General features: G+C 38.8%; 1 protein-coding gene across 4 annotated transcripts in view; it reads left to right on the top strand.

Moving 5' to 3' along the window:
• SLC22A15 (solute carrier family 22 member 15) overlaps nt 1-14,577 on the top strand; it is a 94,841-nt gene that overhangs the window by 64,190 nt on the left and 16,074 nt on the right. For all 4 annotated transcript variants that reach the window (XR_004248289.2, XM_032154888.2, XM_032154889.2 and 1 more), the window contains 2 exons: nt 1,686-1,826; nt 3,800-3,885. Coding sequence is in view for 3 of the 4 variants with exons in the window: in XM_032154888.2 (XP_032010779.1) it covers nt 1,686-1,826; nt 3,800-3,885 (227 nt within the window). In the remaining variant the exon portion in view is untranslated. The remainder of the gene's footprint in view (nt 1-1,685; nt 1,827-3,799; nt 3,886-14,577) is intronic.

Below are 14,577 nucleotides of genomic sequence, written 5' to 3'. Positions count from 1 at the left end.
TTGATACTGTCACAGCTTGATTTAAATAGGGGTATCTGTGTGTGTGTGTGTGTGCGTGTGTGTGTGTGTGTGTGGCTGGAATTTCTATTGTAAATGCAGAACAGACACAGAAAACCGACTGGGAAACAGCATTATGTAAGAGGAAAGTCTCTTCTGCAGGTGTAAAGGATTTTAAAAACATTTTAGAAAACTGCATGGATTTAAATTTATTTTGCCTTCTGCTTTCATGAAAGATACCCGGGAGACAGTGAGAACAGACAATGCAGTGTCACCTTGCATCTTTACATGTGATGTCCTGGCTACAATCCTGCCCGTTGTCTTTGGTGTATGAATAACACTTCATTTCAGTAAGAAGTCGTGCATAATACTTCTGGCTCATTTGCTAGGGAGGGATGAACTTCTGCTTCTGGCTTATTTACTAGGGAGGGCTGGACTAACCACTCCAGCTTGAGGGTCCCTCCTCTTTACATCTCTCTCTCCTTACATTACCACAGCCTGGGGTACTTGGCCCACTTCTGAGATTAAGCAGAGATGGAAATAAAACTTTCCCTTTCCTGATTGATCTCATTATAGCCACAGCTCATTAGACACTCTCTAAGGAAAACTAAAGGGAAGCAAATAAGAACATCCCCTTAATAAACACTGATCAAACTGCGTTGCAAAAGCATAAAACCTGATGAACTTAAGAAAGCTTCGGTGTTTTACTGCTTGTATAGAAATTTGTGGTTTACCAAACATATTCATATTTTTGTAAAGCCCAGTTTCAGGGATTTTTGTTCATTCTATTCTATTTTGTTTGGTTTATTTTAATAATGCAGTTTCCTAGGCATAGAAGTTCCTACTACCACCATTACTGTGTTTGAGGAAGCCCTGATTTGGATCTTTAGGTTGGCACTTGGCTTCCTCAGCTCTTTAGTTCCTGGATTGTAGGAGAGAGGCTTGGTGCCTAGCACAATGCCTGCCACCAAGAGGAGCTCCCTGTTTCAGGAATGGTGTACATAAATAAACTAATGGCTTTTTAAGTGACCCTTCCTCGGTTGTTCCTCCTAGAAGATCCTGCCTTTGCTGTGACCTTTAATTTTTCTTTCCTGTTCTGGGAGTCTGTAGCATGTGCACCTGCTGAATGCAGGGTGGGATTAAAACCTGCAATGGGAAGTGTCTGGATCATTGGGGATTGGAGTGCCAGTCATTTCGGGCCTGCAGGTGACCCACTGAAGATCCAGTCACTTCTCCGCTCATGTTCTTAAGGCCATCTTCTATTGGCTTTCTCCATGAGAGTTCTTTTCTAGAATCATTTCAATAATATTACAACTGTCTATAACAAGTGTTCCATAAATTGTTGCCTTAAATAACGAATAGGGTCATTGTGTTCTATTAACTGCAGAAATGCTTGCTGAAAGCACATGCAATGTCTTTCCTCTTTAAGGGGCTGGCCATCCATTTGATTTATATAACATATAGACATAGCTCAAATTATTTCCAAGCCCCCATAATTTTTTTGTTTTTTCCTAGTGTTGAAATTTAGATTAAAATAGAAAAATTAGTAGGAGAGACAAGCTTATTGCTTGCAGCAGATCAAGCAATTATATTGAACCAATATTTGAATCTTCTCTGGCAAATTCTTATGTACTTTTCTATTGTCCTTCTTGTCTTTTACCTCCTGGTCCTTTGACTCCTAATTGCAGGTTTGTGTGCAGCTTGGTGTATTATGGCCTAACTCTGAGTGCGGGTGATCTAGGTGGAAGTATTTATGCCAACCTGGCCCTGTCTGGCCTCATAGAGATTCCATCTTACCCTCTCTGTATCTACTTGATTAACCAAAAATGGTGAGTAAGTGTGGATGAATATGAAGTGCACCATAGAGAATGCACACACACACACATATGCCCTCTGATACACATGCATATCTATATGGTGTTGTCTTTGTATGCAGTATCAGCTGATTGCTCTGTGGTGATTAGAGTTTCTTTCCATCTAAAAACAGAATTCATTTCTTCGTGCCGGATTTCTTGAGTTTCCTGTTTACGAGTTTTTATATAGGTTTCAATTCAATATTGAATATCGAAATCTAAGATAGTATTGAATATTACCATCAGAGGGTTTGTGAGTAGTCTGTATGTAATTTGTTAGTCGCCAGAGATGAGATTATTAGTTCTGTGTAGATGAAACTCTATAAACCCAATTAACAATAAATATTTAGAAGTTCTTACAAGAAGACAAATAATTGAAGGAACTAGAAAGACTTTTCTTATCTTCTGTGGCCCATCTTACTTTGTTGAGGAGGCAGAAGATAAAACCTGCTTTTGATACTCATTGTCAGTGGGCACAGTTTTGAGATAGATTCTAAACGTTATTTTATAGAGCACCCTTTCCTCAATTTTTGAGGTTGCTTCTGTTACTTAGTGCCTGACCAGGCCACCTAAAAATCCCATTCTGTATGAGCTGGGAATCAGTTGGATTATGCCATTTCTTTTTCTCCAGAAATCATCATTCCAGCCAAACTCAGAATTCCTTTGGCATTGTGCTTAATGCCCTTGTCATGAGGTTTTAGTCTAGAGTGTTTTGAAGGGCAGGTTTGGATTCTGTTAAATTGAAGGCTTGTCTCCCAGGGAGTGTTCCCAGTTGCCTTGCTGATCTCTGTGGTAGAGGCTACAGCTTACTCTCATCATGATCCAAAGGCTGGATCAGGTATTGTATTCAGAAATCTTTCCCAACACCCCCAGTTGTGCCAGATGCCTCTCCTCTGTGCTGCTCTAGCACCCTGTGTATACCTCTGGGGCCACTTAAAAGTGTTATAAGGAAGCCGTCCATGGGGGTATCTTATGTGTCTTTGTATCCCTGGTGCTTGCCTAGCGTGGTGTGTGTTACTTGAAAGGCCTTCCATATTGACTGTTAAATTAAGCAAAATGACCTGGAAAAGAAGACTCAAGACCTTCTTAGCACCACCCAGAGTTAGGATTGAAATCTGAAGCAGAGGGAAGGAATGCTACCTTTGTGACCAGGCAGACCTGAATTCAGATCTAGTCTTTGCCACGTGTTCGTTATATGACTTTGACAAGTTTCTTCACTAAGCCTCCCTTCGTACTTATCCTCAAACAAGGGATTGTAAAATTCACTGGCAAAATTATCAAAATTATTGAGGTTCCTAGTAAAGGTACCTAGTATGTTGTAAGCCTCTAGAAAAGGGAGACTTATTCATGTTAATATCTTTCTTCCAAGTCTAGGGCTTTTATTTGAAAATCGCTTCTCTCAACAAAGTATGAAATAACATTTCACTTATTTCTAACCCACTAACAAATTTTTTTCTGTGTGTATTTTTAAGAGAGAGAGACTTAAAAAAAAATGCCAAAACTTTAAACTGCATAAAACCAGAAAAGGTAACCAGAAAATAAAGGGAGCTGTCAGAATATTCTCCTTGTTTCAGTTTCATTCTCTAAAAGATGGAGAATATAATAGTACATGCCTACAGGACTTTTATTAGGATTAAATAAGATAATAGATGGTAAACATTTAAAACAGTGTCGAAACTTAGGACTTATGGAAATAGATAGAATGATACTATGCCCTTTTCTCACACAAATCACTTAATCCTGCCATCCGGCAACTTTCCCTTTGTTTTATAGTGGTTATTTATTTTGAGTCCTAGTCAGTTTCCTATCAGTCACATTTGCCACTTATGCCTTAAGAGGAGATGAACATATATAATGAAACTGAAGATTTTTAGATAAGAAGGTTGGGAAGAAACAGATGAATTTATAAGTTTCTTAAGAGAACTGTGTAATTTCTTTCTATTGTTTAGGTTTGGTCGGAAGCGAACATTATCAGCATTTCTGTGCCTAGGAGGACTGGCTTGTCTTATTGTAATGTTTCTTCCAGAAAAGAAAGGTATGCCTTTCAAATTTCTACAAGGGTTTTGAACAGTACTTTTATTACAATGAATCATAATATAGTGGAGAGATGACCATATGGCATGCTTCATTTCTGTGATTGCATATTGTTTAGCAATTGTGTGGGATACAATGGGCCAGATTCTTTCCTTTGCTTCAGCTATTCTCTGGGTGAATAATGTGCGTAGAGGTGCACTATTAATTCTTTCAGGCTATTAAGCTACCATCTGGGGTGACTGAGATGTAGTATTGGTGATGTTAGAGTTGTTTATTTGATGATGAGGAGGACCGATTAGTTCTTCACAGAAAGAAACTTCATCCAAGGTTGCAAATTGCACTCATCATTACAGCCAACCACAAGATTGCAGAGCAGAGCCACTGGTTCTCAAAGGTGGTGAGAGTCTCCACCATGACTCTCAAGGAACTCCAACAACAAGAACAATGGGGATGGTATTCACTGTTGGTGACAATGGATAGTCTCTTAGTCTTATATAAATGTGAAAACACCTAGTTAGGAAACTGATATTTTTATATATGTGTAGCTTTGCTATGCAAACACAGCTTCAAGAAGGATCCCTTTAGCATTCTAATATAACCTGATTGCTGCCCCTGTGTAGACATTCTGTAGCTCTTGCTGGTTTTCAGTCTTTTTTTCCACTAGCACACCTGAGGTATGCCAGTGATTGCCTTGGGAACTGTGTTTTTGGCCGTGATTTTCTAGAAGGAGGAGTGAGTCACAACAATACTCTGATGCTGGAGCATGTGATATAACAAGGGCCCTGTCTTAGGGGCTTTTGGATTTTGATAGGGTTCTGTTATGGAGCTTGCACTCCAGGTGGCAATCATTATGAGACGATTTGACGTAAAGTTTTGTAACTACTGGAAATGCATGAAGAATTCATTTTTTGTCAGAGTATACCAGGTATTAAATATTCCTTTCTTAAATTGCTTCTTGTGGTTCATTTCTGCGTGTCTCATTAAAGACCCCAAGGCTGTGTGTTCTCCCTGTTTTGTAACCCTGCAGTATATCTACTCTGCGGTTGATTGCCGCCTGAGGTTCTATACCTTGAGCCTTGAGTGTAATTTGCTCACTACTTAGAGTTTACCCAATACTTAGAAGAGCTTTAAAGTGATTTTCATAGAATCATGGAAACTAGAGAACTGAGTAAATTTGTCCATTTTTTATTCTCTAAGCAGATGGGTGCCCCTGCTAATGCTAAATAGAGGAGGAACTCCCCAGCTATTGCCCTGCCATAGACTTGTAGAACTAGGTGCTCAGTTTTGTTTGTCTTCTGGTAAGACAGTGATGGACTTCAAATTGTTGTAGTTTTATATTCAGCAGATTTTGTTTTGCATAGGCACCTTGAGAATTCAATTTTGTTTTTTTTTAACCTGCAATAGTCCAGCTTTCTGTTTATTGCCTCATAGAGAAAAACTTGTCACTAGTCCTATAAACACAACTGTAACCTATATCACACCTTCATAAGCCAGGCCAATTAATGTCTTTCCTCCCCTCCCACTTATTTGCACACTCCAGGTAACCTATCCCCTAGGACTCTACATGTGGCCCTTTCTTGAAATGATCTCTTCTTATAAATAACAAGACAAAAATCCATGGTGAAGGCAAATGTATGATCTCCCCTCCAGACCAGCAAGTACCACTCTATTTAATTACATTCTGTTTTAAGAGAGCAGCTTGGACCCTTTGTTGATTGTGCCCTTTGGTGGACACTGAATAAGAAACAGCATAGCAGAGTATCTTTGGCACTCCACGAATGTGCCTCAGGAGTATGTTACCTCTGTTAGAAAACGTGGATGTATTGTCTATTTTTTAACGATTTCTTAGCTGGGCATGGTGGCTCATGCCTGTAATCCCAGCACTTTGGAGGCTGAGGCGAGCAGATCACCTAAGGTCAGGAGTTCGAGACCAGCCTGGCCAACATGTTGAAACCCCATCTCTACTAAAAATACAAAAATTAGTCGGGCCTGGTGGCGGGTGCCTGTAATCCTAGCTACTAGGGAGGCTGAGACAGGAGAATCACTTGAACCCAGGAGGTGGAGGTTGCAGTGAGCCTAGATGGTGCCATTGCATTCCAGCCTGGGTGACAAGAGCAAAATTCTGTCTCAATTAAAAAAAAAAGTTTCCAGGGAAATTATTTCTATTTTTAATATTTCTACTATTTAATTTTAATAAATAATTTCTATAATTAATAACCATTACTATTAAAATTATCCTCTTCCACTACCATTGAGCCCATTGTCTTTAATTTAATTCATCACTAGAGAGAGAATATGTGGTCACCTTTTTTGTGTAATCCTTTCTATGCTTGCAAAGTCTTCCAGCTATGCCTGAATTTTCTCTTCTTTCAGATAAATAGTAATTGTTCCATAAACTTTCTTTAAACCTTTTGTATTTACTGTTTAAAATATTTTGTTGACTTTTTTAATCTCAAGTTTTTCAAAGGTTTAGGCTACATTTATAAAAGTTCTAATAAGTACATATAAAGAAAATGACCTAGCAGTTTGAAAAATTCTGTAGCATCTTGTGTTAGTTTGGAGATTACTCATTTTCTGTTTGCATTTTGTGTTCCTTTGCCCTCACTTTTCCTTACCAAACATGCCTTCAGTCTTGCCTTTCTGCCAATTCAGGCAACCCTCTACCCACCATTATTTTTTAGCACCTGTATTTGATTGTGGTTCTCTGTGTCAGAAGCATTTGTGGAGACTGTGACAATGTATCTCTAGAAGAGATAGCCAGTAAGCCAGAAAATACATTGTTTGGCATTCCTGAGCCTTTGGTTTATAATTATTAGACAGAAGGGTCCTGCCCAGTATATATTTGCATGCTGGTTGGCGTTGAAGTAAATGTTCTCCTCTGGAAGTAATATTAGCAGGTGGCCACTAATGTTTTTCCCAGATTAGTAATCAGACATTTTACCTGAACTCTGTGCTTGCGTGGAGGATTCTAATTAACCTTAGAACACTTGCTACCATTTATTAAGTGTTAATCAAGTGCTGGATTCTCTTTATATACAGAAGGTATTATATATTATCCCCATTTTATAAGGAAACAAAAGCTCAGATTGGTCAAGCAACACGTCTAAGGTTGCATAGCAAGTAAGTAGCACATCCGGGATTCAGATTCTTTCCAACTCTAAAGTCAGTCCTCTTTTGGGAATGCTGTTTTCTCAAACTCTTAGAGAGGTTTTTTTGTATGGTTGGTTTTGAGACAGGGTCTCACTCTGTTTCCCAGGCTGGACTGCAATGGTGTGGTCATAGCTCACTGCAGCCTTGACCTCTTGGGCTCAAGCAGTCTTATCACGTCAGTCTCCTGAGTAGCTGGGACTACAGGCATGTGCCAGCCATGCCAGGCTAATTTTTAAATTAAAAAAAATTATTTTTGTATGCTGGTCTGGAACTCCTGGTCTCAAGTGATTCTCCTGCCTTGGCCTCCCAAAGTGCTGGGATATAGGCATGACCATCGTGCCTGGCCAGATAAGAGTTTTAGAACCAAAGTATTCATTGTAAATAATGAAGCTGAAGTCAGAGGATTAATGCTGCCTGATTAAAGCCAGTTCTTAACTCTTTAGTGTGCAGGCCTGATGAGAACTGGCCAGTGTTGAAGAACCTGGGTCGTCAGAGTGGCATTGGGCTCTCATTGATGAGGATTATGGCAGTTGTGGTCCTGCCAGAGAATCTGAACAGTAGGAGATCATGGCATGATAAACACGGTTCTTAGTGAAGGAGTGTCCTTAGACTCAGCCCTAGTGGAACCTTCATATCTCATTTCTTTTCCTAACATTGGTCTGCACATTTATTTAATTTCTCTAGTGTCTATGATACAAAAGATACTATTCGTAAACAAAATCTAGTTCCTGGTCTCAAAGAGTTTACAATCTAATGAGAGTAATTAGGGATTCAAAAATAATAATAAAAGACAGTACTATATGAGAATTGACAACAAAATGCTATGGGAACTTTAAGCTCAGGCCATGATAGTGATGAAGACCAGCTGACTTGCTTTAAACAACAATAGAACCAGACAATATATATATATATATGAAATATTAATTTTCAGACATTGGACAACGGACTGCATAGGACAGGCAATGATTCCTGAGAGGAGAAAATAAACAAAGTAGGCTCTGAAAATGCCCTAGCACATGGTTGCCAAACCACAGTGCAGGGAAGGGAAGCCCAACAAATCATAGCATTCTTACTAAATTGATAAAACAGAAATTGAAGCTTGGGGAAGCCAAGATTTCTGGAATTTGTTGAGCAAAATACTGGAGGGTACTAAGATACACAGAGGGAGAACTCCAGAGGTCTGCAGAAGAAACCTCCTAGTCTTTGATTTGAGCATGCATTTGAAGAAACTACTGAGGCCAGTGGGAGACCACTAGAAAGTGGCAGGCAGAACAATCCTTGGATTGTTGAACCCATGAATGGTTTGTGTTCTCTTCAGCCAGTTGCAGAGCATTGGATAGAGACATCCTAGGTCAAAGTCATTTTAGGAAAACACTGGTTTTTTTTTGTTTGTTCGTTTTGCCATAAAAGTGCTTAAAAACAAAACTCAGAAAGATCAGCTGATTCCAAGTAACTTAACTGCATCACGGAACAAAGGCCAACAAGATTTAAAGGAACAATAAAGTCCAGCACCCCAAAAAATAACATTAACAACAACAACAAAAAAACATCGAGTGTGTAGCCTCCACTCAAAACCACCAGGCACACAAGTAAGCAGGAAAATACCTCCCACAAGTAGAAGAAAAATCAATAGAAACAAAACCAAAAATGCACAGATGATAGAATTAAGAGACAAGAATATTAAAACAGCTATTATAAATGTATTCCATGTACTTAAGAATACAAGCAGAATACAAGCAGAGAGGCCAAAGGAAAGAAAAAGACACTTTCATCTAGAGATGAAACATATAAGATATGAAAAAAATACAGTAGTTGAGACTAGCAACAGGTTAAACACTAAACAGAAGAAAAGATCAGTTAAAGACATAAAAAAATTATACAACATGAAACCAAAAAAAATTGAATAAAAAACTAACAAAACATCAGTGAGTTGTGGGACAATATTAAGTGACCTACATAGTGTAATATTAGTCTTAGAAGGAGGGGATAAAGAAAAAGTATTTGCAGAAATGCTCAAATGCTTTGCAAAGTTGATAAAAACTATAAACACATAATAAGAAAGTGGTCATTTCATCAAGAGGATAGAGCAGTCCTAACTGTGTATGTGTATACTTGTAATAAATTTATGTTACACAAAGCAAAAACATATAGAATTGAAAGACAAAATAGACAAATCCAAGAAACACAAATACTTCAGTATCACTTTCTCAATGACTGATAAAAAGGTAAACAGAAAATATAGACTTGAACAACCAATAGGACCTGATTTATAGGTCGCTCTACCCTAAACCACTAGAATATGTATTCCATTTGAAGTGCACACAGAACATTTGCCAAGAGAGTCCATATTCTAGGCCATAAAATGAGTTTCAATAAGTTTAGAAGAATTGAAAATTTACAAAAACAAGTTAGTTGATCAGAGTAGAATTAAACTAAAAATCACCAACAGAAAGATATCTGGAAGATCCTCAAATATATGGATATGGAACAACATCCTTCTAAAAACATGTGGATTGAAGAAAAAAATCACAAGGAAAACTGGAAAATATTTTCAATCGAACAGTAAAATATACTGTTATCGGCCCGGTACAGTGGCTCATGCCTGTAATCCCAGCACTTTGGGAGGCCAAGGTGGCCAGATCACTTGAGGTCAGGAGTTCAAGATCAGCCTGGCCAACATGGTGAAACCCTGTCTCTAATAAAAGTACAAAAGTATTAGCCAGTCATGGTGGTGCGCACCTGTAATCCCAGCTATTCGGGAGGCTGAGGCAGGAGAATCCCTTGAATCCGGGAGGTAGTGGTTGCAGTGAGCTGAGATTGCACCACTGCACTCTAGCCTAGCTGACAGAGTGAGACTGTGTCTGAAAAAAATATAAAGTATACTGTATCATAGTTTATGGGAGGCAAATGAAGTAATGCTTAGAGGGAAATTTATATAATTCTTTTAAGTATCAGAAAAAAAGTTTTCAAATTAATGATCTAAGCTTCCAACTTAAGAAAGTAGATAACAAATTTTTAAAAAGAAGAGCTAATTAAGCACAATACAAGCACAGGAAGAAAATAATAAATATAAAAGCAAAAAAATCAATGGCATGAAAACGAAAACAATGGAGAAAAATCCTTAAGACCAATTCAATTATTAAACCTCTAACCAAGATAATAAAGAGAAAAGAAAGAAGACCCACATTACCAATATGTGGAATGAAAGAGGGGACATCACTATAGAACCTATAGGCATTAATAAGGGAATATTATGAACATTTTTATGTCAATAAATTCAACTTAGGTAAAATGGGCAAATTTCTTGAAAGATTATAAACTACCAAAGCTTACTTAAAAACATATAGATAACCTGAATAGCACCATATCTACTAAAAAAAAAAAAAAATTGAATTTGTAGTTAAAAACATTCCCACAAAGAGAATTATAGGCCCAGCTGGCTTTACTGATAAATTCTATGAAATGCAAAAGAAATAGCATCAATTGTACACACTGTTCCAGAAAATAAAGAGGAGAGAATAACTCTCCCAACTTAGCCTCTAAGGGCCAGCAATTACTTTGGTACCTAAACCAAACAAAATAAAGGCATTATAAGAAGAGAAAACTACAGATCAATCTCTCTCATTAATATAGATGTAAAAATCTTAAACAAAATATTAGCAAATTGAGTCCAGCACTGCATAAAAAAGGCAATACATAATGACTAAGCAAGTTTTATCCCACAAGTGCAAGGTTGGTTTAACATTTAAAAGCCAATTAGTGGCCAGGCGCTTTGGCTTATGCCTGTAATCCTAGCACTTTGGGAGGCTGAGGCAGGCAGATCACGAGGTCAGGAATTTTCTTAACTTGATAAAGAATGTTAAGGGAAAACCTACAGTAAACACCACATTTACTGGTGAAAGACTGAATACTTATATTCTAAGGTCAGGAAAAAGGCCAGGATGTCCATTCTTACCACTTCTATGGAACATTGTACAAAAAGTACTAGTGAATATAATAAAGCAATAAAAAGAAATTAAAGGTATTTAAATTGGAACAGAAGTAAAACTGTCTTTATTCACCAGACTACATCATGATAACCTTCATAGAAAGTCCTAAGGAATATACAAAAAAGAAATCTGTAAGAATTAATAGATGAGCTTAGCAGAGTCATGTGATAAACAATTTTCTTTCTACATATTAGCAACAAACAGTTAAAACTGAAATAAACCAATGCCATTTATAATAAAAATATGAAAAATTTAGGGATACATTTTATGAAATATGTATATGACTACAAAAAACTTTAAAATGCTGATGAGAAAAATTAAAGAAGGTGAACTAAATGAATTGGTAATAGTAATAATAATAAATAAATAGATTACCATGCTTATGGACCAGAAGATATTAAGATATCAGTGCTCCCCAAACTGATTTATCTTCATTCAGTGTGATATCAGTAAAATTTCCAGCAGTCTTCTTTTGGTGATAGAAATTGACAAGTTAATACTAAAACTTTTTTTTTTTTGAGACAGAGTCTTGCTCTATCATGCCCAGGCTGGAGTGCAGTGGCACGATCTCGGCTCACTGCAACCTCTGCCTCCAGGGTTCAAGGGATTCTCCTGCCTCAGCCTCCCAAGTAGCTGGGATTACAAGCACCCACCATCACGTCCAGCTAATTTTTTGTATTTTTTTTAGTAGAGACAGGGTTTCACCATGTTGGTCAGGCTGGGCTCGAACTCCTGATCTCAGGTGATCCGCCCCCCTCAGCCTCCCAAAGTGCTGGGATTACAGGTGTGAGCCACCGCGCCTGGCCAATACTAAAATTTTTATGGAAATTCAAAGGATCTGGACTATCCAAAATAATTCTATCAAGGAAAAACAAAGTTGAAGAACTTAACCTACCTGATTTTAAGACTTACAATAGGCTGGGCATGGTGGCTCATGCATGTAATCCCAGCACTTTGGGAGGCTGAGGTGGGTGGGTCTCCTGAGGTCAGGAGTTTGAGACCAGCTTGGCCAACATGGTGAAACCCCGTCTCTACTAAAAATACAAAAATTAGCTGGGCGTGGTGGCGCACCTCTATAATCCCAGCTATTCTGGAGGCTGAGGCAGGAGAATTGCTTGAACCCGGGAGGTGGAGGTTGCAGTCAGCAGACATCATGCCACTACACTCCAGCCTGGGCTACAGAGTGAGACTCCATCTCAAAAAAAAAAAAGACATAATGAAGTTACATTAATCAAGACAGTACAATATTGGCATAGGAATGTCTCTGTAGTTAATGGAACAGAATTGAGTATGAAATAGAACCACATATATGGTCAATTGATTTTTTTTTTTGACAGAGCTGAGGTTTCATTCACCTTTTAAAAATATTTTACTCAGTCATAATATACATACAGAAAAGTGCTCATGGTCAGTTAATTTTTGATGAAAATGACATGTTAATTCAATGAGGAAAACATAACTTTTTAAAAAAATGGTGCTGAAATAATAGGATCTCCATATACAAAAAATATAACTTCAACCTGTAAACCACATTATATGCAGTAATAAACTTGAAATGGTTGTTTAACCAAAATATAAATGCTAAAACTGTATTGTACAACTACTAGAAGATAACATAGGAGAAAATCTTAGTGACTTTGAGTTAGGCAAATATTTCTTAACTAGGACACCAAAAGCACAAAAAGAAAAAAAATTCATGACCTAGACTTCATAAAATTAAAAACTTTTGCTTTTTAAACCACACTATTACAGAAATGAAAAGTAAGACACAAACTGGGAGAAAATATCTGTAAAACATATATCTGATAAAAGACTTGTATCCAGAATATAGAAAGGACTCTAATAATAAGGAAAAAATAGGCAAAAGATTTGAATGGATGCTTCTCTAAAAAGATATAAAAATGGCAAATAAATATGGGGAAAGTTGTTCAACATCATCGGACATTAGGGAAATGGAAATTGAAACCACAATATCAGGGTCATCATGGTGGACAGAAAGCAGGACTAGATTGCAGCTCTGACTCAGATGGACAGAGCACTGTGTGGAGGCTCGCATCATGAACTTTAGCTCCAGATTGACAGTAAGAACAAACCAGCAATCCGGAGAGGACCCACAGTCCCTCTGAAGGAAGCTGACTGCTCCTGCAGGACCCGGAGACATTCCAAATACTGAGTGCCCCAATTGCGGAAGTGGGAAAGGGAGATCCTCCTCTCCTGAACACACACCCTCACTGGAGAAACTGCAGGAGAAGTTTCCCACCTTATTTGGAGCTGAGTCAGTTAAGACAGCCAGCAAAATACAGGGGTGGAGGAAGCAGCAGGAAAGGCCCCGGGAGCTCGCTGGTTCCCTAAGGAGGCCATTCCTGCCTGGCACCACAGGGATCCCTTGGGAGGGTGGCCTAGCCCTGCCCCCACCTGACAGCCTTCCCTCCCCACCCTGGTGGCTGAAGGCAAAAGGCATAAAATCTTGGGGGTTCCAGGGCCCCACCCACTGCTGGTTCCTCTCCATACTACCATAGCTGATGCTCTCTGGATAAGTGCCACCTCCCAGCAGGAAGCCAACTAGCACAAAAATAGAGCATTAAATCACAAAAACTGCCCGGGCACGGTGGTTTACACCTGTAATTCCAGCAATATGGGAGGCCGAGGCGGGCAGATCACAAGGTCAGGAGTTCGAGACCAGCCTGGCCAAGATGGTGAAACACTGCGTCTACTAAAAATATAAAAATTAGCCAGGCATGGTGGCACGCAGCTGTAGTCCCAGCTACTCGGGAGGCTGAGACAGAAGAATCGCTTGAACCCGGGAGGTGGAGATTGCCATAAGCCAAGATCGTGCCACTGCACTCCAGCCTGGGCGACAGAGTGAGACTCCATCTCAAAAAACAAACAAACAAACAAAAATCTCCACAAAAGCTAAGAACCCTCATGGAGTCCATTGCACCCTCCTGGCACCTCCACCAGAACAGGCACTGTTATCCACGGCTGAGAGACCCATAGACAGTTCACATCACAGGACTCTATACCGACAACCCCCCATACCAGCCCGGAGCCAGGTAGACTCGCTGGGTGGCTAGACCCAGAAGAGAGACAACAATCACTGTAGTTTGGTTCACAGGAAGCCACATCCATAGGAAAAGGGGGAGAGTACTACATCAAGGGAATACCCCGTGAGACAAAATCTGAACAGCAGCCTTCAGCCTAGACCTTCCCTCTGACAGATAAAAGGTTAGTTATTAAATTGAGGCACCAGAAAAAGGCAAAGCCCAATGCAAGGAACTCCAAAAAATGATACAAGAAGTGAAAGGAGAAATATTCAAGGAAATAGATAGCTTAAATAAAAAACAATGAAAACTTCAGGAAACATTGGACACACTTATAGAAATGCAAAATGCTCGGGAAAGTCTCAGCTATAGAATTGAACAAGCAGAAGAAAGAAATTCAAAGCTCTAAGACAAAGTTTTTGAATTAACCCAATCCAACAAAGACAAAGAAAAAAGAATAAGAAAATATGAACAAAGCCTCCAAGAAGTCTGGGGTTATGTTAAATGACCAAA

Source organism: Hylobates moloch, unplaced genomic scaffold (assembly GCF_009828535.3).
Source record: "Hylobates moloch isolate HMO894 unplaced genomic scaffold, HMol_V3 SCAFFOLD_5, whole genome shotgun sequence".
Classification (NCBI taxonomy): domain Eukaryota; kingdom Metazoa; phylum Chordata; class Mammalia; order Primates; family Hylobatidae; genus Hylobates; species Hylobates moloch.
The sequence above is the reverse complement of the archived record's forward strand: the minus strand, read 5'-3'. Positions and strand labels throughout refer to the sequence as shown.